This window comes from Opisthocomus hoazin, chromosome 10 (genome assembly GCF_030867145.1).
Source record: "Opisthocomus hoazin isolate bOpiHoa1 chromosome 10, bOpiHoa1.hap1, whole genome shotgun sequence".
NCBI lineage: Eukaryota > Metazoa > Chordata > Aves > Opisthocomiformes > Opisthocomidae > Opisthocomus > Opisthocomus hoazin.
Genome location: NC_134423.1, coordinates 8977462 through 9004522, shown reverse-complemented (window position 1 = coordinate 9004522; position 27061 = coordinate 8977462). Strand labels below are relative to the sequence as shown.

The following is a 27061-nucleotide window of genomic DNA, read 5'->3' as shown; positions in this document are numbered from 1 at the left end:
ATACTGTTGGAGTACAAAGGTCTCATTGTTAGGCACTTGATTTTGTTAAGATTAAACATTAAGAATTTCATCACTCAGTAATATATCACTCCCCTCGCACTAGCATGGTTAATAGTGTCAATAGCAGGCAGCAGCTTATTACAATTCTGCGGCCCATCTTGAAAGGGCTGCGTTGGATTTTTGCGGTGAAAAAGATTTATTCTCAAATAAATTGATGCATGACTGTGATTTTTCATCCTCTGTCTTAATTTTCCTCCCCTGGGATGCTAATTTTTCTTTGAAATGGAGTTGCTTTTGTTATTTATACCTAGGTTGCTTCAGAAGATGAAAGGTTTTCTTTCTGTATTCTAAATGAGGAAAGATGTGATTACAACAGTTACACTACAAAAGCTATGTAATTGGGTTTCTGCATTTTATTCTTGTAATACTTGCTATATCTGCTAAAAATAAGGATTTCTCTGCTTTTCTCTTGATGTACGGGAGGTTTGCAGGAGCTAAAACAAAAAATAAAACACTTGTTCTAGAGTTTTAACCAGATCTCCATTATTAAGAAACTATTTCAAACTCCTTGCTGGTTCTCTGAGCTCTTGGTTCAATTGGATTTGATTGGATTGATACTGAGTGGAGAGGAGTTTGGTTTGTGGAATTTTGCCTGGACGGCTAGTACTGCTTGCCTGAGAAAGTGCCAATACTGCAAGAAGAGTGATTGGTGGTGAACAGAGAAAGAGTCTGAAAACCGGTTGAAAGGGCATACCCAGGACTGGCTGCGCAACAGCTGGGAGTTGGCTCGGAGGGCCCAGTGTCTGGGGGGACCAGTGACAGTGTGGAAGTGACGGGGCGGCACCCGGCGAGGCTGGAGATAGTGTAGCTTTGGTTGCAGGCTCAGTTATCAGTGGAGCGTTGCTGGTCTTGAGGTGTTGCTCTGCTTTCTCTCCTACCTCTCTCTCATCAAGCCAGCTCTTTTCCCTGTTGTTGGTAACGCTCTCTGCAGCTTCATTGTAGAGGTCCTGAGAAACAAGCTTTAGTTTCAACAGGCAAAATAATGGTTGCAGGTGCCAGCCTGGATGACTGGAAGGTAATGTGAGTGGCAGTGTCTGTCCTTTCAGTAGAGGAATTTGAAAGCAGAGTTTTAGGAATGCATCCAGCCTCTTAAATATTGCCTCTGGCTTATAAGCTTTGGAAAAACTTTCCTCCTTAGTTGAGAGACCCTTCCAGTAAAACAGTAGTACAGCTCTGGCGCACTTCTCTGACCAGATAACAGAGTTGTAAAAAAAGGCAGGACGTTGTAACGTAAGCACGTCACACTGATGTTCATTTCTGCAGTGCGTGCAATCTGTCTCAGGGCTGGGGTTTTCTCTGTTTTTCTTTATGTATGTTAGCGAGGGGCTATGCAGGCTCTGGCAGTGGAACAGTGACACTGATTATCTTGCCTCGATGGCTCTTGCTTGTGCTGCTGTCACTTCAAGAGAGCCCTTGTTACCTAGTGTCTGACAGTCATGTTACTAACCGGTGTTCGTAGCTGCTGCTGTGATGTATTCCTGGGCAGCCGATACAAAACCGTATGATGTTAGAGGCGTTTTGTGGCCTGTGTCCAGGATTAAAGATGGAACAGCATTATGATTTTATAAAACGTCTGCATGAATAGAAGTAGTTTCAATGTATTCCGTGATTTCTTGAGGAATTGAGCATGTGATTTAAATGCTTCTAGTTGTTGCTTTTTGGCTGTGAGGTGGACCAGGCTATAATGTTTCTGCAGAAGTTTCCAGGTACTGAGTTGTAGACTTAGATGATCCTGTTTCTGAGGTAGAGATTCTCCAGTTCCTATGTTTAAGTATTTAGAATGCAGAAGAAATGTTTTTTTTAAGGACTAAAGATATATTTTTGTTGTATGATAGGATGAAGAGCTCTCACTGTTGCATTATTAATAATGGTGTGGCTTCAAAACTCTTAAATCTGCTTTCTTGCTTGGGATTAGCAGATTTGTTGGACTGTGTCACTTTCAGTGCTGCAGTGTTTCAAGACTATATAACACATTGATGTAATTGTAAATATATTTGTCTACTTTTTTTTTTCCCTCTTCCTCCAGCATTCTTTCAAGATGACTACTGTCCATGAAATTTTAAGCAAGCTCAGCCTTGAAGGAGATGTAAGTATTATCATCTAAACAAGAAAAGTTTGTTTTGCTGAAATGCCACATCTTGTTTCTTTACAGGACGCTGTACCAGCCATTGTACTGAGCTGTACAGTTTACAAGACTCCACGTATCTCTTCTACTTAAACCTACGTTCATTAAAACCCTAGTCAGCAGTGATCAGTTTTCAGCCACAAAGCAGCTGTAAACTGTAGGACAGTTGTGAGGTGACTAGATTTAATGACAGTTCTTCTAACTGGCCGGCAGCATGAGCAGTATTCATGTGCTGGGCCACATGAAGGAGATCACAGCATAAACTGAATGGCTGGCCTGCACCTGCAGTCTCCCTTTCTTCCAAAGGAACAAGTGGGTTAAGTATGATAAGAGAAGATGGAAATGTGTTTGGTTTTGCTGATACCTTCTGAGTTTCGTTTTCTTTTTCCTTTTTTTTTTTTTCCCCAATTAAAAATGGACACCATTACTTAATGGGAAGTAAAACATTGGGGATAAAACATTACATTCTTGTAATGGTTGTCACCAAAACCAAATTACCTCTTGAAAAAACTTATTTTTTCAAACTTCTCATTTTCTGTTTTGAAAAGCATAAAGAATCTTGGGTTTGATTGGGTATTTTCCACCACATCTGCACTTGCTGGATAGTTTTATTGAAATACCGGAAAGCCACATTCTTGTTTGATTTTGTGCATTGCAACATCAGATGGTAGGGTTACCAGTGCAGTGTCAGGATATCATGCCATGAATTTGTGGTTCTGTGATTGTCACTGAAGAGGAAGTGAATCCTATCCATGCATTATTTCAACAAGTTGCTTACGAACTTGCTATACTTTTAAATTTAATAGCCGGTTACTCCAGATCTGAGCTTGGTAAAAGCAAACTTTTTGCCTGTTTTTGCTGCTTGTTGCAAAAGAAATTATACCATATGATCTTTGTGAAAGAACCGTTGCAGAGAGTGGCTAGTGCACTGTAGGTAAGTGTCAAAGCTGATTGTGTACTGCAAAGGCAGGCAGCTTTTCTAGATTTCTTGGCCCCGTTTGTTTCAACGGAGAATTACTTTTGGAATAGTATTTGAGCAGTCTGTTCTCAACGGCAGAAATGTTTCTTCCATGATGCTTGTGAGTAGTTGCAAAAGTCGCATTGGAATACTGTTCTGTGCCAGCATTTTCATCAGAGATCTTGCAACAGAGTGTAAGAAGTATCAGGCAGCTGGTTTGTTCTGTAGATCCTAAACTGGAAGCCAGAATTGTTGAGTAGCCAGTTTGCGTAAAGGATTTGCCCAGTTCCCATAAGCAATGATTCAGCGAGTTAACTGATGTTAAACGCAGTAAAAAAAAAAAAAAAAAACAACACAACGTTTTTGACCCTGAGGGTGTAGAATGGTCACAACTGAACCCAAGTGCTGTCTTGAGCAATAAGGAATTTGGATGTTCTGCATCGGTGGTATGAAGAAACTGGTGTGCTTGCTTCAGCCTGGGATTATTTTCTTCCTTTAAGGAAAGGAGGGAGTTGAACTGAAGTTAATCTATGCTTGCAGATTCTGCATCTATCCACAAGAGAGTACAGAAAGATTCTGTAACAAAGATCTTGCTGTCATGCTTCATCATGTGCTCCATCTTTGCCCTGAGAATTGGAAACCTATATTTTAGTCGAGACTTTATAGGTTACTTGCCAGATGATGTCAAGTTACTCAGTTTTTAAACAGGACTGATGATTTTTTTTGAGGACAGGGAATAGAGATGTAGATATCTTGAAAGGGTCCTGTTTTTTTAGAAGAAATTAAGCCTCTTCAGCTTTCCTGTTGGTGATACATGCTTCTCCCTCGTGTTCTGTGCTTCCCCATAGGATTGAATTCATCAGGCTTGGAGGAAGTAAGCCAGTTGGAGGAGCTCTGAAGCACAGTACACATGTGGGGAGAAAAAAAATCTTTCTCTGCTTTAGTCTGGCCCAGACTGCTTGTGCAGTTACCCACTAGCTGGACATTTACTGCCACATTCTGCAAAATTTTGTATTGAACCAAGTGGAAAGTCAGTTGTAAAAACTCTTGTGTGAAAACATACAGTACCAGTACTGTGGTACAGTAGTATACCAGAGTAATTTGAGACCATACAGTCTGGAATTTAAGTGGCTGTTTTTCACCGTCAGAATAATCACCCTGTTTTAAGACCTTTGTCTGCTCCATTGAAGTACTCAAGACAGTCACCTAAGAGAGTAAAGCATAATTTTTGTGGATCCTGAATTTGAAGAAGGTCCATTTACTGGTAGAGTAGCCAGCAGAAGGTTTCGGTCTTCCCTGGGTGTACATATGTACATGGCACTTCTGGGTCTTTTGACCAGTGTCAGGGGATCTGAATCCAACTTGTTGCATACAGAGGAAAAGATGGCTCCCAAATTGCAAATAAGCCATGTATTTTCTCAGTGTACGATATCATCTTGCAGTAAAATACTCTGTCCAAATGACTCTGAAAATTCTTAGAGCTGGGTGGAAGGAGAAGTACCCAACTCTGCTGTTCACCAGGTGACTGTTCTTCAGGTTATTCAGCAGTGCTGGTTGATTAGATAGAACGGCCACATGATTGTGTGTACTAATGGGCTTCAGTTTAAGAATCTTTCAGGCACGCAGATTTCTCTGAGGCTGCATTGCACACCTCCATTTACTGTTTCTGTTAGCAGTTTGATCTGCTAACAGGAAAGGCTGTATTTTGCGGTGTGGCTGTGGGCCAAACTGGGTAAGAGACGAAAGAATGGTTCAGTTTATTGGTGCGTTTTTGACTTGTCATCTCTGCAGTGTAACACAGACTGTCTCCAGAAGGCACAGTGGTTGCTGCCAGAGGAATCTGTTCAGGACAGTGTGACCACTACAGGATAGAGTCAAATGTAGTCCAAAACCGTGGAAATTTTAGTTAAAATTTGCCCTCCTTTTGACAATTTGCATGTAAAAAGATGCTCCAGGGATAATAAGATAGCTCAGTCCTGTTTACAAACCTGTACTTCTGTTGGAGTTAGGGACTGCAATAAAAGTTTCGGGGATCTTTACCAAGAAAGCTTAGTTGTTCATTCACTTAACAGCAATGGCAATTTCAGGTGTGAGTCACTGCGCTTTTCTGCCAGAGGTTTAGGTCTCTAAACAGAACTCAGAAGAGTGGGATTGGTGAATATTTCTCAGCTATTTATATGAAAATATGTGGTTTAGTTTAACTTGCCCATGGGAGGTGATAAAAGCTAAACTGTTAGCTTACACTGAAGCAGCTGAGAGGAGTTGAGTCTCTATTCCGATGACCTCCTGTTTGAAGCTGTAATCCTCAGGAGAGGACAGTAATAAATAGCTGATAAAATCTGGCAACATCTAAAATGTTGAAACTAAGTTTACGAAGTTGACTAAGTGAACTTAGCTGCAAGTCCTCTTATTCTTAGCAGAGGTAGTTTGAAATGTCGTTTGGTTTTGTTAGCCTCGTGCTGCTTAAACCAAGTATCTGCAGGCACAGAGTTACAAAAGGAGATTGTAAATTCTGCTTTTTAGAACTATCAGCTTAAAAAGACTTTTTTGGTATTACATTTGAAGTCTGTGAGATAGGGCACAAAACTTGTTCCGACTTACTCATTGTTAATCTTCCACTTCCCTCTACTTTTTTTTTAATTGTAGCCTGTAATCCAAAGTAAAATATTGGCTTCAAATCTAAAATACCTCAGGCTTTCATGGCAGATACTTAAACTTTCTTTGAATTAGCTTTCTGTAGTCAATTTCCTTCAGATCTAGCCAGAAAACTCCGTATTTTAGAAGACTGAGATTTAGTGAGTAGACTTGGAATGTGTTAGGTTTTTGCTGCAACAATATGTAATATCTATTTGTATGTATTCTTTGTTACAATAAGCATGGTTATGAGTGGATTTCTGGACAATACACATGATGAGAACAGAGTTCAGTGGCTTTTAGCAGAATTCCATTTTCAAAGGTACCCGATGGTAGTTCTTGTTAAATACCCGTTAACCGAGAGGCGTGCATTTTATTAACTGCAGCGAGGACATGAGTACGTGATTTAACTTTGAGGTTGTTTTTCTTCTTTTTCTTCTAGCATTCTCTCCCACCAAGTGCATATGCCACAGTTAAGGCCTACTCAAATTTTGATGCTGACCGGGATGCTGCAGCCCTGGAAACAGCCATCAAGACCAAAGGTGAGGAACATAGGCTGTGGCTCTGATTCTGCTTGTAAGACAGAATGCTGGCATGCAAAAAGCAAACAAACAAACAAAAAGGTATTGTGTCTCAAGACCAATGTTTTAATATCCTTACTGTAGGATACCTGTTTTAGGAGATGTTGGATTTCTCAGACCTCACTGGTGAAATCTTGACAGAGTTAGAGCTGTGTAAATGCATGCTTTGAATATGCTTTTTAGATTTGTAGCCATGAGTTGTTTAGGTTAATCACTGAAAATGTCCACTTTTTTGTCTTGACTCATCAGTACTTCAAATTCTACTACTTTTCTGCCACTGAGAATGAAGTGTCAACTTCCATGGAAGTGATTTGGGACCAAGCTCTGAATCATGAATTTCTTCTGGATTGTTGGGTTGCACATTTCTTCTTCCTTTCAGCTCTTCAGACAGCTGAATAGGGATGGTTTGAACATTTTTCTCGTGGGTTATGAACTAAGTGCTAATGTATCTTGTATTAATTTGGGATCAAAGAAAGTCCTAGAAACTACAGAATCTAGTTTCTGAAACCAGCAGGTCGAGAGAGGTGATTCTGCCCCTCTGCTCTGGTGAGACCTCACCTGGAGTACTGCGTTCAGCTCTGGAGCCCTCAGCACAAGAAGGACATGGAACTGTTGGAGCGGGTCCAAAGGAGGACTACAAAAATGATCCGAGGGCTGGAGCACCTCTCCTATGAGGACAGGCTGAGAGAATTGGGCTTGTTCAGCCTGGAGAAGAGAAGGCTGCGGGGAGACCTGATTGCAGCCTTTCAGTACTTAAAGGGAGCCTACAGGAAAGATGGGGACAATCTTTTTAGTAGAGACAGCAGTGACAGGATGAGGGGTAATGGTTTTAAACTAAAACAGGGTAGGTTTAGGCTGGATATAAGGAAGAAATTCTTTACAATGAGGGTGGTGAAACACTGGAACGGGTTGCCCAGAGAGGTAATGGAGGCCCCATCCCTGGAAACATTCAAGACCAGGTTGGACAGGGCTCTGAGCAACCTGATCTAGTTAGCGGTGTCCCTGCTCGCTGCGGGGGGGTTGGACTAGATGACCTCTAGGGGTCCCTTCTGACCCAAAACTTTCTATGATTTCTATGAAATAATGTTGCGGTATTTCAGGGGCAGGGCAATGTCAGAGTCCTCTGCTTCTCTTAACCAGACTCTCAGGTAGGCTTCCATCTGCTGGTATCAGTGCTAGGATCCACCACTTCCACTGGCTGGTAGGAGACCATGGTGGAGCAGGGGAGAGATGCAGCTGCATGGAAAAGCCTAGTATACTGAAACAGTCAGGAATGCAGGGAGTATGAACTACGACTCTGGAGGAATACCTTGGTAGTATTCCCAGGGCGGTGATCCTCGGTCCTTCCCTGCTCTGTAACAGAGAAGAGGGTGTGCCATGCTGTCCAGACTTCCTCCAGGTCAAAGAAGCAGCAGCTGGGCGTAGCTGGAACTGCCAAGTCTTTTGCCTGCATGTCAGGCAAGGGAGAAAGTTAAGAGCCAAACAGTTCCTCATCAGAAAGAAATGCAGAGTCTTCCATCACTGCCAACAAAGCACATGTTTGACTTGCTATAAAATGTAAAATATTGCCCCTCCCTAAAAAGCATGAGGCTTGCTTTCGCAAGATTTCTTCATTTAACTGGAGAAATCACTTGTGTAGTCGTTAAAGTAGGTTCAGTTCTGATTTTGAATCATTTTCTTGTTTGTTTTTATTTTAAAAAATGCTCTTGCAAGAGAGGAGTAAATGTCATCGTGCCTGGCACAAGATGCTTTGTGTGTATGTAGAGTTTTGTCTAGTCTTAATAATTTGTTACAGGTCTGATTATAGGACAAATCTAAGCATATCAAATACACTGTCAGACTTTAGGGTAGGTCCAAATTTACACACTTCAGCACTCAAGCTGTTAATTAATGTAAAAGGAAATTGCAATATCCTAGCAAGTACAAAAGCTTTTCCAGTCAGGAAAGTCAAGCTCGTGTTGTTTTTCCGTTTTCTTCCAGCAAAGAAAAGCAGTTTGCTGATCTGGGTTTTAAGATACGTGGAAACATTTCGTTCGAGAGATGATTCCCGGGCCTTTGAACAAGTAATAGGGAAGCTTACTCATGGAGCTGCCTGTTTGTAGGATTGAGCACATCTCTGCTTATTAGCTTTTTATCCAGGAGCTTTTATGGGAAGGTGACTTTAAAGGGGACAGTCTCTTTAGGAGTTTAGTACCAAATCTTCCACCATAAAGACTCTCTCAAAGGAAGTATTCCTCAGGGAAATAAAGAACAAGAGTGTTAGAACCCTTCTTCCAGGTACAGTTTCGTTGCACTTTGGATGCTTGGTTACAGGGTATTTTCATCTGCTAATTTGGAAGATTTGCTAAAATATTAACTCTAAAATATACATGTGTTTTTTTCCAAAGGAAAATTCTGAATCATCCAGACGAGAATTGGTTTTCTACTAACACTGATGTGAACAGCTACACAGGGAAATTCATCTGCAAGAAAATGTTTTAAAATATTTCTGGGAAATATCTTCATGGTTTTTGAGCTAAAAATATAATGCTTATAATGACCAAACCGTGCATACCCACAGCAGCTTCCTTTTTCCTAGGAAGTGTCACTGATTCTCTAGCAATTAGTTTGCATTGTATGTGGAAGGTAGAAACAAGAAATGTTAGTTATCATAGAATTGTAAAGAGTAATGTGACTCATTCATCTTGTGCTAAGATAGCGAGAGAGATATAACAGGTTATAAATACATACGCAGACTCTTTTTGTGGTTGAGGTAGTCAGTTTCAAAAAAAACATGGACATGAGAACGAAGCGCTTTGGGGTCTTTAATCCATACAGGGTAAAGGACTCCTGGTATCCAAAACCCATGCCTTTTCTTTGTTCAAAAAATCTAGGTCTTTACATGCTATAATGGGCCTGCATTTCACAGTCATCAAAGTATCTTTCAAATTGTGTCCTTTCTAGTAGTGCTATGGAAAATATGTCCTGTGGAGTCTTGCTTCTGGGAAAAACCACTTGGGTATACCCCCTGCATTTTTATACAAACAATATGCAAGTACAGTATTTGCAGGCGGGGGGGGCAGTTTTGAAAAATTACCATCTGATTAATTATTCAGCTGTTTCCCAGTAATGCAAACTCCCGCAATCAGTCATGAATCTCCATTTTGGCGATTGTGTGTAAAATGGGCAAAACTATTTTACTGTCTAAACAACAGATGTGTAGATGCTTTGGAGCAAAGATCTGGGGCATAGTGTCTGACTGTTGTGCTCTATATAATATCTAAATATCCCAGCATTCATTCACACTCTTCAGATTAATTCTTTAGAGGTTAGCCATCTGTTTACCTATTGTGGGAAATACTGTGGTATGTTTATGTGGGCTTAGGTCTATCTGCAAAAGCTATACTGCACAGATATATTGCTCAGCCCTTTGCTGGCCTTTGAGTGGAGTTGAATTAAGTGCAAGTCTTTTAAATATATCCAACAGCCTAGAAAGGGTGATGTGCAGAAATAGCTCTAGGTGATACAAAACCAGTTTGTAGTGAGCAATAGTTCAACCTAGAATTTGTGTAATGCAAAGAACTTGTTACAGTTCTGGCCTGTTCCTTCTGTAATAAATGTCATTGCTATGCCAGTTTCATTTTTATGCTATTTACTTTTTCTGTAGGGAGTTCATCTAGTGCCGTAACATGTCCTTTGTAAATGTTGCCTTTTTCCTGTATAGGACAAGAGGCTGTGTAATTTCTGTGTAATGCTCCGTTGTACTCTGCGGATAGATTAGCTCAAGTATATGAACCTAAATAGAAGGAACTAACTAGAAGACTACTAACAGACCATATGTTAGGTTTCCTTTTACTTCTTTCTAAGAAAAAGACTGCTGAAGTGTCTCTCCTCTGTTTCAGAGTTATTCTCTAGCATTGTGGCTTTGTGTGTCTCAAATACCTTGTTAAATAATTTTATTCTCAGACTAGGTTGTGAATAGTTAATTACTTGCAGCCTAAACTGAAGCCTTTTACTGAGGTCTCACAGTATACTTTTTTGTTCCATGAAGGACAGAGTTCAAACACAGGTTTGTTGTAGGAAAGTGCTTAGAACATAATACATCTGTAATAAATCCGTTATATCCAGAAATGAGTAAAACAGTGATGAGGTGTAAACCATAACAGGGCTTTTCTGTAAGATTGAATTCACTGTTTATACAGTATATCCAACATGCCCATACCTTTTAACAGAGTTTTTAATGTTATTGAGTAAAAGCTTAGAGGAAATCTGCTGGCATGCTCATGGGGGAGCAGAGTGCCTGAAACCCACCAAACTGCATCAGTCACATACTCAGAATATTAATAGCATAACTGAAGAGATCTCATTGCAACATGGTTTGGGGTTGGTGAAATCTTGCTAAGCAAAATAGCAGAGTTGACATTATGGTCTTATTTTATCTAAATATTTCCATTTCACTCCAATGGGATTGGGGTTTTATCCAAGGAAAATAAGACACTGCAGATCATGAGCTCTGTCAAATAGTCCTCGGACTGAGTTGGTGCCAGGTACACAACAGTGTTGAGGTCTCAGAAGGGCTAATCATGTACATCTCCCACTAATAATTTGAGGCCAGCTGCAATCCCGTTTTGTTCATTCATGTAGATTGATGATCTCTGTAGTACTTGGATGCTGTTTGGACAGAAATAGCTTCTGGTATTCTGTCCATGCTGTCTTTGAAAATTAAATGTAAGAGAACAGACTTCTAGTAAATGAGCTGAATGAATGTATGCCAGCTCTTGCAAATAAGAGCATGCTCGCTCTGTTCTCACCTCATCCTAGAAAGTTAAGTGATTGTCCATATCATCCATTTTATTCAGAACCATGTTGGTGCAGTTGTTTTTGCCCATGGAACTTCAAGTAGAGTGTCTTTTAAAACAAAAAATTAAAAACTCTTGCCTGATCATTTTGGTTATGTTAATTTCTGTGCTTTTCTGCCAGTTGAGCTGTAGCCATGTGATCTTACCAATGCAACAGATTGCCTCTTTTAGAAGAAAAGTTATTATTACTTTTTTAAGATTACATTCTCCCCACAGTACATTTCCATCTGCAAGGAATTTTCTTGTTTTAAAAAAAAATTGTGAGCCACAACGTCTAATTTTCAGTTGCCCATTGATAGAAATGCATTAATAAAATCTGCCCAGCCAGAATAAATTTGGACATAGACTTTTGTTTTATTACACTGAAACTTCTAGAGATTTTAGTGAACAGCAAAGAAAAATGTTTGAGCTGCTCTCCTGCTCCACCCCGCCTCAGCAGATATGAGTCAGTATCCTGTCCATGCAGCACGATTCCCTAGTGTGAAGTGCAAGCACTTATTTTCCATTAAATGCCAGAGCAATGAGTTAACTTCATATTTCCATCCACAAAGCACACAGCTAAGAAACTTGAATGCAGTCATTTGTGAGCTTCTAATCTATCACAATCGTGATAAAGCTTGAAAATGTCATTTGCCATTTTCGAATGCCAGGAATGGTTTAAACTTGGAAGTTATTAAAAAGCTTAAGACGTTGGCTTATGCTGTGGCCCTGCAACAGCTGAAAGGCCGATGTCTGTGTGTCTTGTCTGTGTGGCCGTTTCTGGACTGGGAGAATTTGTTTTCTTTTATAAAGTGGGAGCACTTTAAAATGTGCAGGAGTAGATTATGGCTGAAATGTGCAGTTGGCATGTTTTCAAACCAAAGTTTGTAACGAAGATGATGCTTTCCAGGGCCTTCTGACTTTTGCAGGGCAAGCTTGTGTGAATAAGAGCACTGATGTAGGTCTTCCTCAGAAGGAGCTAAGGGCGAGAGGCTATCAAGTACAGTATTTCATCATGAAAAATGTGGTGAAGAGGGAGAAAGGACTCTTGGATTTGACTCATCACTTTAGGTTCTGTAGCTAGGGGCTAAAGGGTCTCTTGCAACATTAACACTTTATATGATTAATTTTATAATATCTGTTGCAGTCCTTTGTTTCAAGCTGCTGTGAGGCTGCTTTGGGTAATAAGGAAAATAAATGTAGATGGATTCTGGCAGGGACCTGAGTCCTGCTGGTAGCTGCTGATCCAGTCTTTACTTTCTGTTTTTAATCAAAAAATCGTTTACAGCGATGTGAGTGGAAATGTAAAAGAAGCTATTCATTATACTTGTAAATGGGGAGACCTGAGTTGAAAGTCTGGGCTTGTTCTGACCTCTAGATTAGAGCCACCTGTTTGCTCCAAAACCTGGCGAGCAACTCACCAGGAAAATTAACTAGTTATATGTTATCTTTCTGTTGCAGAAGAATATGCACTGTATTAGATGTGCAATATCTAGAAATAGTTTTGCCTGTTCTGCGCTTCGTCCAGTCAGTGTGGAAATAGCCCGAAACAAATGGTTACACAGCATGGCTATAGGTTAGCCTGATATTTGAGCATAACAATGAGTGCTGTTCTAGCTGTGTCTCCTCTGTCCATCCGTTTAGAAGCTATGCTGATTCTTCTGTTTGGAAGACTTTGTTATGTAGACATTACTTGCAGCTGTGCTGTTACTCTCCACCTGTGTTTGAATGGCATGTCCAGGCAGCCTTGGTTAACCAATAACATACATGGAATACAATCAGACAGTTTTCCTCTAGGGGCTGAGTTCAGCAATGTAGACACAAATGTGCGTTGGAGGATTGGGAAAGGGGGCTCAAATTCTTTCATTGTATCTTTTCACAAAGCATTCTAAGAAGATGTCCTACAGTTGTCCTAAAAAACATAGCTGTGTTTGTGATTTGAAACAGAGCAAGAAAATTAAATTTAAAATGGGATTTTACTTGAGCAAGCTAATGTGTCCTCACCCAGGCCTTTGGAAATTTCAGCCACCTGCTATTTGATTGAGTACACATGGGCTGACCTTTTCAGTTCTGTTCAGATACATTCAGTGTCGCAGTGTGCCACACAGTTTTTTGTATTTGTTACTCCAGCTCATTTTTTTCCCCTGGCTGCTCTGTATCCGTTACTAACAATATTTTTGTTTTACCTTGTGGGAAGGGGGCTTGCACTTCTAAACATTTTCCTTTGAGTAATGGAGACTGGCTTCTTGCAAGGGCAGTTTCTAAACACTCTCACAGTAAGAGAAAGTATTTAATATAACTTTAATGCTTATTTGTGGGAATACACATACAGCTTGCTTGGCTTTTTTTTGTTGACGTGAATAAACAAAGGGTAGCTGTCCTTGCAGAGAGCACTTTGAGAGGCATGGACGTTTGCAGGGCCTGGTAATTGTATGACCGTTGGGTTAGAGCCCTATCACAGGATGCAGAGAAAAGTCAGATGCTCCAGGTTCGTCTCAAGAAGCTCCAGAGCCTCCAGTCCATCCAGGTTCTGGGATGTCTTTTGAATTGCCGAGACCAAGCAGCAGATTAGAATTGTGATGAGAGGAAGAGCTGTGCCAGTCTGAAGAAAATAAGTTCAGGAGAATCCAGTTTGAAAGCAAGAAGTGAAGTGGGGAAAATGAGAGGGAATCTGAAGTGCAAGTTAGCAGTGGTAGACAGGAGCAAGTGGAAAAGGCACAAGAAGCTGCCTGCATTGGAAATAACATAGAGTAGCAAGCAGCTGTATCTAGGAAATAACATCTGGAAATCCTGCTTCCTGTACAACCTAAAAGCTTTTTCTCTGTATGCGTTGACCCGCATTGATGACCCCTACAGGCTCTAAAGCTGTGGTGTGCATTAGGTTCTGTTGGCAACCTGTATATCTAACCCTAGATGCATGATTTGGCTTTTAACTTGCAATAAAATCTCAGTGATCTCCTTGCATTCAGCCTGCAGTTGCATTTAAGTCTGTGGATTTGAATAACTTCAATTAAAACTGTACTGGTACGTGGTTCACTTACTTAAAGGATAGGTTGGGAGTTTGAGCATTCAGGTCCTCTAGGCATGCTAGTTCAAACTCGGCATGGATCTTCAAGTGATTTCAAGAAAAGTAGCACATATGTAGATCTTCTAGTGTCAGAAAACCCTTATGTCCTCTGAGCCTCTGAGCTGCTGACAGGATGAAATATGTTAGTTTATTTTCCCATTTTTATGTTTGAAGTGATAGTTAAGTGACTGTGGGTTAAACAGAAAATATAACTGCTTTATTAAGAAGCCTTAATTGAAAATATTCAACCAAAATGACAGGGCAGGCTTTAGTAAGTACGAGTTGATATCAGTTTTAAAGCCTGTGTTGTTGAGCAACTTTTTGCAGAATACTAAGTAGCTGAACGCAAGTACACAGACAGGCAAGAAAAGCAGAAAACACAAGTAGCAAAGCTTGTCACAAACTAGACTTTGTTGAGGTTTATGCATGCCTGTGTACATGAAGATCTGCCTCGCATCAAAAATTTGGACTGTAACTGCTTGCCTTTTCTCCAAGGCCAGGACGTGACATACGCTAATGAATGAGAGCTGTTGAGCTCTGCTCCAAACGCACAGCACACAGGCTGCGCTTTGAGTGTCGGAGAACATACACAGAGAGAACAGTAACAGGAAAGCTGCTTTAACTCTTTGCCTTATGTCTTTCTAGGTGTGGATGAAGTCACCATCATCAACATCCTGACAAACCGCAGCAATGAACAGAGGCAGGATATTGCTTTTGCCTATCAGAGGAGAACCAAAAAGGTAGCAAAATATGAAGACGTACCAAGTATTGAATATTTTTCTTGTCGACAGTTAGATTTTTTAGGGCTTGCGTGTTTTACAGCTACCTGGATGTAGACTGGAGATAAGGATTATTTGGCTTCTCTTTTCACTGGGATTAAAGATGCATCTACTTTGTCTATGCTGTCACAGCGTAGGACTGGTGGGACTTCCAAATTTGTTGAGTATGCACAACTGGGACTGAATTATCTTGGAGACGGTGGTTTTCTAGCACCTCCAGAAATCACGATGGGTGGCATACCAGCCAGCCACAGCACTGCCTGGTGAAATAGTGAAAAGCCATTGATGTGAAATGCCTCAGTTTGAAGGAAAAGATGAAAGAGAGATGCTGTAAGGGTTTGATTATTTTTTTAAAACTATTTTTTGTTGTTGTTAAGACAACTCGACACAAGGAAAGTATTCTGTTTCTGTTCACAGAGCTAGCTAAAATGAGAAAAGACTGCAGTCAGCTGTGCTACAAATGCTGCAGATGTGGAACAAAGTGATATAATGAGTTGAATTATCACTAGATATTATCCTGTCAGAAATACCTTAGGTACTGATCTGTTGATGGAGAAGAATCTGTGAAATGTGTGCGGAACTCTGCATATTAAGTCCCACTCTCTGGAAGGCAAGAGCAGTTCTCTTGACTTTTGAAGTTTTGAGAATTGTACCATAATTGAAGTTTTGTGCCCATGAAAAAGAGGAAACTTGTATAGAGTTAGGATTATGATGAATGTATCTCTTTCAGGTTTGCCAGGCCCCAAATGGTAGTCCTCCAGTACCAACCCAGAATGCTCATCTGAAACCAAATGTAAATCCAGACTTAAATTTTGGAAATTCACCACCTTTTGTGCATGGCTGATACAGGCACGTGCAGAAGCACGCAACAGTTGGACGCATGCATGTGTGCATGTGTCTGCACCCTGGCGGTCACGGCCTGGGGGCACTGGGAATCATGCATAGAAGTGGACCCTAGTAGTGAAATGTGTCACTTAAAGCTTTGTTAAATGTTTTGCATGACCACAAAAATGTGCAGTCACGAAAATCTGCAACTTTTGTCATCTGTTTCTCTCTCACCTTTTTTCCTTGCTGCAATCCAAGAGCAAACTGAATTCATCAAGTTTAACAACTGCCAAAGAATAAAACAGTCTGTAGAAACAATGGAAATTTGCAGTAGAAACCACTCAGTGAAATAAACAAGTGAATAGCAAGAGAGGAGGAAATGGGATATGAAAAGACACATAGGTGTATCTTCTAGGGACAGTATCTCATGGTTTTCCTTGGCAACGGGTTGTGCAGATGGCTTTGGCAATGTGTTGCGTTGTACTAGGCTGCTCATTTTGTGTGTTGCAGGATTTCTCAGTAGATCATTATAATTTTAAAAAGTCGCAGGTCTGCCTCTGTTTTCATTCCTTTGAGTTGAGCTGTGTCTAATGGAAACTACTGGTAATCTTGAGGAGCAGTGTTTGATCTGTGCAATCTTTCCCCATCACCAGTGTTAATGGAGCTACCAGTGAACACTGGAGGTTCTGCGTGTGTGTCTTCGTATGTATCAGGTCATCCTAACTGCCGCCAAGAATTTCTTAACTTTGAAATGACCTGCTAATATCCAGATGTTCATTTGGAACACTTAGTAAAACCTTTTGTCTTTGCTGTTTGTAAATTAATGATATGTCAGTTATCAGCTTCCCACTTCCCTCTTAGAGTGCTGCTAGCCATGGCAAAGAATGGCGGAGCAGAGACCATGCTTTCCTGGAAGGGGGAGAAGGCCTTATTTCTCCAGAAGCCTGCTAATATGAGGGCAGGTACTTGGTTCAGTTTGAGGTGTTTTGTTGCAGTTGTTTTGTTAAATCTTGCTGTAATGATGTTTCCTTCAGCTTTCACACCAAAGTGAAAGATTGCAAAAACTTTGCTTAGCTAATTGGAATTCAAGGCATTGTCACAAAGATACGCAGTATCTTTGGTGTTTCAGCTGATGTCCGAATAACCTGTTTTCACACAAATAAATGATGGAATATTGTATCCAAATGTGAATTATTGTGCTAGAATGTTCTTAGACTACAGCAGCTAGATGTCCAAAACCTCCATTCCCTGTCTTGGTCAATCCATGCAGTATTAGCATATATTAGTGCCCTGGAGTTAGTGGGTGACTCTGGAAATGAGCTAAGTGCCTTGGCTCTTTATCTCCCTGATACAAACTGCCCTGCAATTCTGCTGAGGTCACTTTGTCTACCCCCTTTCCCCTGCCCCTCAAGCTCACAAATTGTTAGTGTAGAAACCAGCAACTGAAATGCAGCAATTCTCTTCCGAATGCTACAAACTTGACTTCAGCTTGGGGAACAGATCGAGCTGTGTGAACCCTAGACTTGGTCGCAGGGATTTGAACTTTGTACCTGCAGTACAATGATGCTCATAATGAGCATTATTCAAGTTGCATCTGAAAGCCATGAAAGAGGACATGCCTCTGTCTATTTGCCACAGGTCTGCATGCATCCTGTGAGGTGAACATACCTAACTGTTTCAGTCTCAAGGATTGACCGACAATTAACAATAGAGACTTTGCCTACACTCTTCTGATACTTTCCTTGAAGCCAGGGAGAATTCTTCTGTGCTTGGGGATGATTTTTTCTCTTCATCTAGCTGTTTGGGAACTGGGCCTGTACAGTGGAATAACTGTGCTGTCAATTTTCCGATGTCTCAGCTAGTAAAGGGCTGGGATAATAGGAAAACCACAAATAATACAGTGCTGTTGGGAAAACTATGGGAGTGTGGCAGAGAAGCACTGACCGCAGGCAGTCAAACGTGGATCCGTCCGCGCTTGTTAGCTCCAGGAAAGTATCAGTGCCTCAGGGCTGGAGCAGAGCTGTTCAAATGTGTCTGCACCCTGTTTTCCCAGCACTTTGTCAGCCACCAGTGGATTTCTTCTTACTTTCAAAGGATGAGAAAAAATTCCTTTGCCCTAATTTCTTTCTTAGGCTTTCACAAAAGAAAAGCTCTTTATGTTCTGTTTCCTTGTCAGTTGTGTAAGAAACACTGTTGCAGGCTTGGAGACTTGAGGCACTACAGGCTAAATTCTCTGGAGATCAGAAGTGAGCTTTAATTTTTTTCTTCCATCATCCCTCCTTTTTTACAGGAACTTTCTGCAGCACTCAAGTCTGCTCTGTCGGGTCATTTGGAGGCAGTGATCTTGGGCTTGCTGAAGACACCAGCACAGTATGATGCCTCTGAATTAAAAGCTGCCATGAAGGTAAATGAGCTTTGAAATTTAAGCACGTTAGTCTGATGTCACACATGTTAGTCTGATGTCACGGTCTCAAGAATGAGTATGGACTTCATATCCAAGGCCACAGTTTTCAAACATGTCCACTGATTCAATTTTTTTTTTTAAGTACTACAGTTTCAGTATCCAGCTGCAAGGCATCCAAAATGAGAGATTCTGGAACTACATGATATGTAAACTGCTAATTAAATCCTTCCTTTAAGGAAAAAAATAATTTTCATCAGGTCAGGAATTGCTTCTTTGCTGACTGCTCTTAAAAACAATATACAGGTACATAGTACAAAAAAAACATTAAGAGCAGCTGCTAGCTGGAGCCATTGAAGCCTCTGCTAGCACTTATATGCTTAAACAGTAGTTTCCAGTTACTGGATCATATCACTGATCTTGAAAGAACCAAGTACCAAGACCTGTCTCTGTGCAGAGCACAAGGAGGAGGAGGATGGGGCATCAAAAGCAGTCTTAGGAGAAGCAGCGCAGCAGTTAGTCACTGTGTTCATTCTCCTACAATCACAGGCAAACATGGCATAGATTGCTAGTTTAGAAATATCTGCTCTGCAGGCCACTGAAACGAGCCTTTGAGAGCAGCTCATGCCAGTGCATCCATCTTTCTAAGCAAGCTAAGGCTTGGGAATTTGTATTTATAATCATCGCTTAAATTCTGAGTGTTCTTGATCAGGTTAATTTAAAAGAAAAATAATTAAAAAGCAAGTATTAAAGTATGTCTGTTGAAATTCAGAAGAAGACAAAAAAAACAATTAACTGATTTCTCCAGACATGAAAAAGGAGTTAAAAAAACAATTAAAAAACCCACCCTTTCCACCCCAACCCTACCCCCCAAAAAAAGCCCCTCAAACCCACAAACCCCCCCAAAAAAACAGTATGGAGATTGTAATTCTTTAATTATGGGCCAAATCCCTTATTTGAATAATCAGATGCTGCCCTCTCCTGGTTTAAGTAGAGGTTAGCCATAACTTACTGTGAATCAGATTAGTTTGGGTTTGCCTTCTTTGTTGGGGTTTGGGGGTTTGTTTTGGTGTTTTGGTTGGGTGTTGGTTTTTTTTTTTATAAGGTCTTATATCTGATATGTTCTATTTAGGATAATCATATGCTTATATAGCATTTATGCTGTTTTTACAGCCTGAAGACCAAGCTATTATCAGAGAGTAGCCACAAATGCAGAATATTCTGTTTGTAGGTCAGCTATTCCCAACTCCCAAGGTGTCATCCTTGGCTTTGCATTTATAGTGGAGGAGTTGTATAGAGGGAGGTTGGGAAGAAAATCGGGGAAGAACAAGTTAATTGTTGTCCATTTGTATGCTAAGAATCAGATTTTCTTCCTGTGCTCCCAGTGGACAGAAGACAATCACACAAGGGCTGTGATGAGTTGATCTCATCCAGTTATGCTGGTGGGGAGGCCACTGCGTGTTAGACGCTCACAGCAAATGCACGTTGCCCAGAGAGAATATCTACAGGATCTTAAAGCTATCGGAGTAGTATTTGGCAACGAAAAATGTTCCATCTGGTTTCTCAGGCGTAGCTAGCAAAAAATATCCCTGAATGGTTGTGAAACTGTTAGAGTGGGAGAAAGGAGATGTCTGTAAAATATTTTTAAACCATTCAAGCATGCCTGTTCATTTCTGGCACCTAACTGAATCATGTACGTGTTGCAGGGCCTGGGAACTGATGAAGACACGCTCATTGAAATCATCTGCTCACGAACAAATCAGGAGCTTAGTGAAATTAACAGAGTCTACAGGGAAAGTAAGTTTACTTTGAAAGTTTCAGTGTGCTGTGTTCTTACACTAAGTCAAATGGGTAAGTTCCTCTGAGTGTGAGTTTGATTGTCAGAGTCGCTTACACAACGTCTGCTTTGATTCTCTGGCAGTTGGACATAAGATTCTATTTTGTACTGGTGTCCTGGATATTTGTGTGTGTTTTTATAGTTTCATCTTGTCGTTTGGTAGCAAACAAATTGGAGAACATTTACTACTTGTATAACTTGTGTCTAAATGAGGTTGTTTGTAAGCTACATGCATTCTGTGCATAGTGACAGAATTAATGATGTTAGATTTATGGATTCTAGGATTAATTATGTAATAAGTAGATGAATCTGAAGTCTACTATAGCATGCTTGTAAGTTTATTTGGTAGACCTGCCAGAAAAGACATGAAATAAAACTTCATAAAAGCATATATTCTGTTTTTCAGCTTTTCTAAAGCATGTTATCTGATTGAAGCTAGAAGTCTTTGTTGATTATAAGTAGACATAAGGAGTGATCTCGGGTCCATCCTCAAAAAATACTACTTTTCCTTTAATATTCCTTATATTTTTATATTGGCCATTCTGGTTGGGTTTATATCAATTTAGTGCAGCTGTCCAGTGCCTGTTTGGTTCCCTGAACTTCAGATTTGAGCTTCACCACAAACAGGCTGAAATGTAGAAAACTGCTGTGTGCTAATGCTTAATAGTTGTCAGGCAATTCTGGTAAGGTGCTGGCTACGTCAAAAAGAATGAGCAAAAACCAATGTAGTCTTAATGGCCGGTATTGAAAAAAACAATATGTATCAGCAAAGAGAATGTTGCTGCTGTAGATTAGGTTCCTGTTGAAAAGAAGAGAATGTGATTTTGTAGCCATATAGAGTATGAACTCTTGGAGAGCAATGAAAATGTTTAGATGCCAGACCAGGGTCACACACGGCATTCCTTTGATTTATCATAATAGCTTTTGTCTTTTGCATTGAACTTGTAATTGCAGTTGTCCAGTCATAAATCCACGAGTGGAGAAGGCTTGAATGCTATGTTTATCAACCAAGCAAATGTTCATTGGTAGCTAAGAGTGACCTAACAGGATATTGAGTTTAAAACAGTATTCCCTGCTTTTTAATAGTCTCAGGGTTTCCTGTCATCTTTCCGTGATGGGGTTTGATTGCATGGGCGCTCTCATGACTAGCTGGTAGCGATGTTGGTTTTGTTGTATGCAAGCACGCATTTGTTTTCATGGTCTGCCACATGTGACTTGAAGTGTAGCTGTTTATGTATATAAAACACAGTAATTGGCAGTAGTTGTTCTTCTAAAGGAGTACTTGTAGGACACCATTTACTTGAAAAGAATTTTTTGTTTTCTAGTGTACAAGACGGAACTGGAAAAGGACATTATATCAGACACATCTGGTGACTTCCGCAAGCTAATGGTTGCCCTGGCCAAGGTAGGTCTGTTCATCTTTTTCCACTTTTCCTAATGTGCCTGCCCTTTGGTAGCTGACTGATGGCTGCCAGTAAAACAACTGGATTTCTGATTCACTTTTAAATTTCTTTGTGTTTTCACTGACTTTTGGGGAAAAAAATATTCAAATGTTGAAGGAAATGTCTTGGCAGAAATGTGGCATTCATAGCAGCAGCTTCATAATGGGGATGGAGCATACTGTTACTTGGCAAATTCAGATTAAAAAAAAAAATCAGAGTAAAGAATGTGCATCTATAGCAAACTGCTTACTGTCTGTTAAACCTCTTCTAAATACTGCTGTACTTGTTTGAAGGGCAAAAGGTGTGAAGATACCTCTGTGATTGATTACGAGCTGATTGACCAGGATGCTAGGGTAAGTGCTGGTAATGACCATTAAATGCCTTAAGTTGATCAAACTTTTGGGGATATTGAAAGTAAAATTGCTATGGGAGTGAAAGCGTTTATGAAAGTAAATGTGTGTATTTCAGATTGTCTTGCACAGTGATGTTTGCATGCTATCAAGGTATCTACCACTTGCAGTCTTGATACCTTCAGTTACCAGTTTTCACGAGCTACTTATCCATGAGTACCTACACAGAAACTCTCTGGTATTTCCCTTAGACATACTGAGAAAGAGAGCCTTTAACAAAAGGAAACACATACATTGTGAAGACTGGTTGCAACCAAGTAGCTGTATAAAACTGAGAGAAGTATCACTGAACTTAGTGGCTGATAAAGTTTATTACATCTATATCTGTCTTACTACATGTGTGTTTCTTAAGAGCAGTTCTGCGCAAGTAAACAGAGCTAAATACACAGTAAAACCTGTAGACAGAAATAAATGCGAGGTCCATAGATCTTGTCCTTGCCTGCCCAGCCATGTGTCCTTTTGTGTTTCTCCCACTGACACAGTTCCAGTAGTATTTGCTTTCCAGTAAGGAAGTTGTATACATTTGCAATGGCTTCTTTTGTAACTCCTGATTTTCATGATTTTGCTTTTCGTTCTAACCCTAGGAGCTCTATGATGCTGGTGTGAAGAGAAAGGGAACTGATGTCCCCAAGTGGATCAACATTATGACTGAAAGAAGTGTCCCCCACCTGCAGAAAGGTACTATTCAACAGACAGATCTATTTTTTTTCTGTAAGAGAAAACCTTGCTGAAGTGGTAACTATTTTGTCCTAGATATGATTGAAATGCATGTGAAAAGCACTCATAAGGCATAGATCTCATAAATCTTAATTCATGTCCAAGCTGTTTAATTTTTTTTTTTAGAGTTATTTCTGTGGATGTGCTAATCTCACAGTCTGACTCTGTGTAGAGCTCTTTTTTTACACAGGTGTAATAACACTCAATTATATGTCACATACACTGTGAACAAAAATGTTACAAATCTAGAAAACATGGATGCAGGAGACCTTGAGAAGTCCTCTAGCTTTTCCCCCTGTCCTAGGGTAACGTAGCTATACCATGTGTTTAAGTATGACAGTAAAGACTCTCAAAAGCAGCTCTGGTACTGCTGCAAGAAGCACATGGGAAAGCCATTCGAAGGCTTTCCAGGGCCTAAATTGAAGTTGTTTCAAAAAATACTAGTAGAGGATTAAGATGGTATTTACCAGGTTATGGAGGCGTTCAGGGACAACGAAAAGGCCATAGCATGGGAACTTTACTGTCAGCTGACAAACTTGGGCTGTACTGGAGATAAAGTTCTCAGAAGGACTTGGACAGATATTTTTTAATCCTATGTCTCTACATTATGCTCTCTGTTTTTGATTTGGGTGGTTGCTTTTACCAGTTCTTGACCTGGTTTCGATTTCACCTGTTTTCTTTCTTGTGATAGTGTTTGACAGGTACAAGAGCTACAGCCCATATGATATGTTGGAGAGCATCAAGAAGGAGGTTAAGGGAGATTTGGAGAATGCCTTCCTTAATCTTGGTGAGTTACCCTAAAGTAAAGAGTGTCTTTAGATAGGACCTTTTCAGTGCTCTTGCAGTGTATCATGATAAGGATAGAGCCCAGCTTCTGCAGTGTTGCTGGATGAGAAAAAAACAAAAAGGTTGGAACTATAGCTGAACACATTAAGTATTCAATATACATATAGGCTGGAGAGAGAACAGTGCGTATGAGAGGAGAAGACGCGCAGTGGAGGATGCTAGAAGCTAATAAAAGAGCTGATTTGGCACTGCATTCTCTGAAATGGGGAGGCAGGGTGTAAGGCTGGAGCTGTGGCATGAGATGAAGATGACAAGGGTGCTGCCAAATTTAAGAGGAAAATCCATTCCAGAGTAAGGGTGAACTGAGAACTCTGTGATGCGGGTCCAGAGGAGGGCCACGAAGATGATCAGAGGGCTGGAGTACCTATGCTATGAGGACAGGCTGAGGGAGTTGGGGCTGTTCAGCCTGGAGAAGAGAAGGCTCCTGGGTGACCTTATAGCAGCCTTCCAGTACCTGAAGGGCCCACAGGAAGGATGGAGAGGGGCTTTTCACAAGGGTGTGTAGTGATAGGACAAGGGGGAATGGCTCTAAACTAAAAGAAGGCAGATTTAGATTAGATATTAGGAAGAAATTCTTCACTCTGAGGGTGGTGAAACACTGGCCCAGGTTGCCCAGAGAAGCTGTGGTTGCCCCCTGCCTGGCAGAGTTCAAAGCCAGGTTGGATGGGGCTTTGAGCACCCTGGGCTGGTGGAAGGTGTCCCTGCCCATGGCAGGGGGTTTGGAACCAGATGATCTTTAAGGTCCCTTCCAACCCAAACCATTCTGTGATTCTGTGCAAATGGAGAATAAAGAGCTCAGCCTTGAAAGGAAGGCTTCTCATGGATTAGCATACAATGAGTGTTTTCAGAAAAGAGGCTGCTTTATAGAAGTGGAAGAAGGAATTGTGGGGTGTGTGTGGAGGAGAGCTAGTATTCTGAAATGATACTAGCAATGGAGGGAAATACTTTCTCAGATTGTAAGCATTTGTGGTTTAATCACAAGCTTAACCAAACAACTTCTAAGTAACAACTCAGGTAAAAATAATTTCTGTGTCCCCTTTTGGAGAAGCTTTTGCTGAAAACCTTATTTTGACTACTTAACCTGTCTTTAAAAATGGCTCCAAGATTCTGTGTTCTGCTATTCCATATATGGGCAGGATGTTTAACTATTCTTACCTCTCTCTTCAGTCCAGTGCATTCAGAACAAGCAGCTGTATTTTGCGGACAGACTGTATGATTCCATGAAGGTGGGGAAGACTGTACTTCTCATATTTTTTGTTGCCACTGTTTCATCAAATTTTGATTCATTAGGTGCTTTTATTCATATGGTGTGTGACTGGCATGTGAATAAAGTAACAATGACTTAGTATTGTTCAGAGCATCCCTCAACAGTTACGAGCCTAGACCATCTATTCAGATGCATCTGGCATAGGAAAATATGGGCAAGGGTCTCAATGATCTGTATTAGATCAGTTGATTATGATTAGCAAAGTTAGACCCATCTTTTGCAGGTAACCAAGAGCTGATAGCAGAAAAAGCTGTTTACTGAAGTGCCAAAATAAGACACTATATTTGCCTCAAAACGTTTTCTCAAGAAAAGGGACGGAAGAGAAATGCCTGGTAACAGGCATTAGGCCGTACCAGGAGGACATTCTGGTGAGCCAGAACTGCTGCTTACAGGCTAAGTAGCTAGAGTTGTGGCTGGAAGTTGGTTAGACACTGCTGATGGGAAATGTATGTTCAAATTCCTGGATCATAACAATGGCCTTAGTTAGAAGACTTATTGTATCTTTTATTGCTTCATCTCAGTTGCCTGTAGTTTGCTGTCTTACCGTTAGCTATGGTGGCCTTTTATGCATTTCATTTACTACAGTTTGAAATGTGTATCTGACTGTAGGGCAAGGGAACTCGTGACAAGGTTCTGATCAGGATTATGGTCTCCCGCTGCGAGGCTGACATGCTGAAAATTAAGAGTGAATTCAAGAGGAAATACGGAAAGTCTCTGTATTATTTCATCCAGGTAAGTTTTTCAGCTTTCTTTTTATATCTCTTGTACAGACCTTTGCAGCAGTCTTCATGGGATTAATTGTACCATTAGAATGCATGGGAGGTGTTTTGGAGGCTGCAGTGAGAATAATATGTGATTATCCATGCACTATTGAAATGCCCTCCTCCCCCCTTAACTTTACAGTCCACAGCTGGTACAACTCCTGGCAGCAGCCACTTGATGGTATACGTAGGCTTTGTGCAACCAGCTGATGTGTTATGAAGGAAAATTCTGTTTACCTGTCCCTATCTTCAGACGAAAAGAAAAAACAGAATTGCTGTCTGATTGCTGAATGAAAATAGAGCATCTAAATTGCTGCTCGCTTTCATTATGGTGCCCAAGGAGTAGGTTTTTTAGCTAGAGTGATTTTTGTCCATTTCTGTGACTGGGCGGGAGCTATAGGTGCTAGGTTTTATTTAACTTGAGGGACAGGTAGGGAGCTTGCGCATCTGTTTAAAAACTAGTCTTCTGCCCACCCTCACAATAGCATATGATACATTCTTCCTTGTGTGGATGAAGTTGCGTCAAAAGCTTAAGCCAAAATCTTTTCCTGAAGATGTCAAGTTTAGATTGTAAGCAGATTTTCAAAATAGTGAACTTGACATATGATTTTTGCAGTGATCAGTGAAAAGGAGCAGAATCAAGTTCTTCAGCTTTCCTTTGTTGCGTTACTCTCTTTCGTACCAAAATTTCTCTCCCGTCTTGGCCTTGCATTTTTATTGCAAGAGTGATAAATAATTTCAATTCACACACAAGTAAAACTGGGGCTAGATAGTCTCCTCCTGGCTGACAAGGCTTCAACTGCAAAACATAGTGTGTCCCACGGGTTTAGAATATAATGCATACAGTTCCGTGTTTTGTGACCTCGTATGTATTTTGAATTTTCCTTCCCTTGCTTTGCAGCAAGACACAAAAGGGGATTACCAGAGGGCACTGCTGAACCTGTGTGGTGGTGAAGACTGAGAACTGTGATGGAAGAAACCCAAGTCCAGAGACAAGCCTGTTTTGCTCTTCATTTTACTGTAATCCTAGAAAAGATTGACTCGCCTAGCTAACCTTGACTTGCCTTTGTATCTGCCAGGCCACTGATGGTAGCGTGCTTTCCGGTGCTGCCTGCGCTCCTCCCAGCAGCAGTGCTCTGCTTGGCTCTGCCGTGGGTCCCAGCGGCATGCAGCCAGAGAAACGGGCCCGCCAAAGACACACATGCTGTTACCAGTGCTTGTGGAAGACTCTGCTTCTCTGTGCGATGTTTCTAATAAAACACAAATAAAACTGGAGTTTTACTTTAAGAAGACTGATCTCTTTCAGACCTGTGATTTGAAAACTGTGTGAACAATTGATACGCGTTTAGCCTTCGCCGTCCATTCTCTGTGCTGTTTTTTCCTCCCAGGGTTTGCTGCTTGTGGCTGAAACCTTTCTCCCTCCCTCGAAGCCCTCCGCCTGTTCACTGATTCAGCTTCTCGACAGAAGCAAAACCATTCTCTTGATATTTGTTCTTTCTCCTTTTTTTTTCCCCAAGTAAGCGACACTAAAACC

The 27061-nt window shown here is 40.8% G+C and overlaps 1 protein-coding gene across 1 annotated transcript in view; it reads left to right on the top strand.

The window, feature by feature from the left end:
* Positions 1-26817, top strand: part of ANXA2 (annexin A2) — a 29443-nt gene extending 2626 nt beyond the window's left edge. The window contains exons 2-13 of the mRNA XM_075432047.1: positions 2087-2146; positions 6220-6319; positions 14888-14982; positions 18137-18250; positions 19954-20044; positions 21410-21489; positions 21820-21879; positions 22521-22614; positions 23345-23440; positions 24667-24725; positions 25376-25498; positions 26429-26817. Coding sequence (XP_075288162.1) covers positions 2099-2146; positions 6220-6319; positions 14888-14982; positions 18137-18250; positions 19954-20044; positions 21410-21489; positions 21820-21879; positions 22521-22614; positions 23345-23440; positions 24667-24725; positions 25376-25498; positions 26429-26488 — 1020 coding nt within the window. The 5' untranslated portion in view covers positions 2087-2098 and the 3' untranslated portion in view covers positions 26489-26817. The remainder of the gene's footprint in view (positions 1-2086; positions 2147-6219; positions 6320-14887; positions 14983-18136; positions 18251-19953; positions 20045-21409; positions 21490-21819; positions 21880-22520; positions 22615-23344; positions 23441-24666; positions 24726-25375; positions 25499-26428) is intronic.
* The last annotated feature ends 244 nt before the right edge of the window (positions 26818-27061 follow it).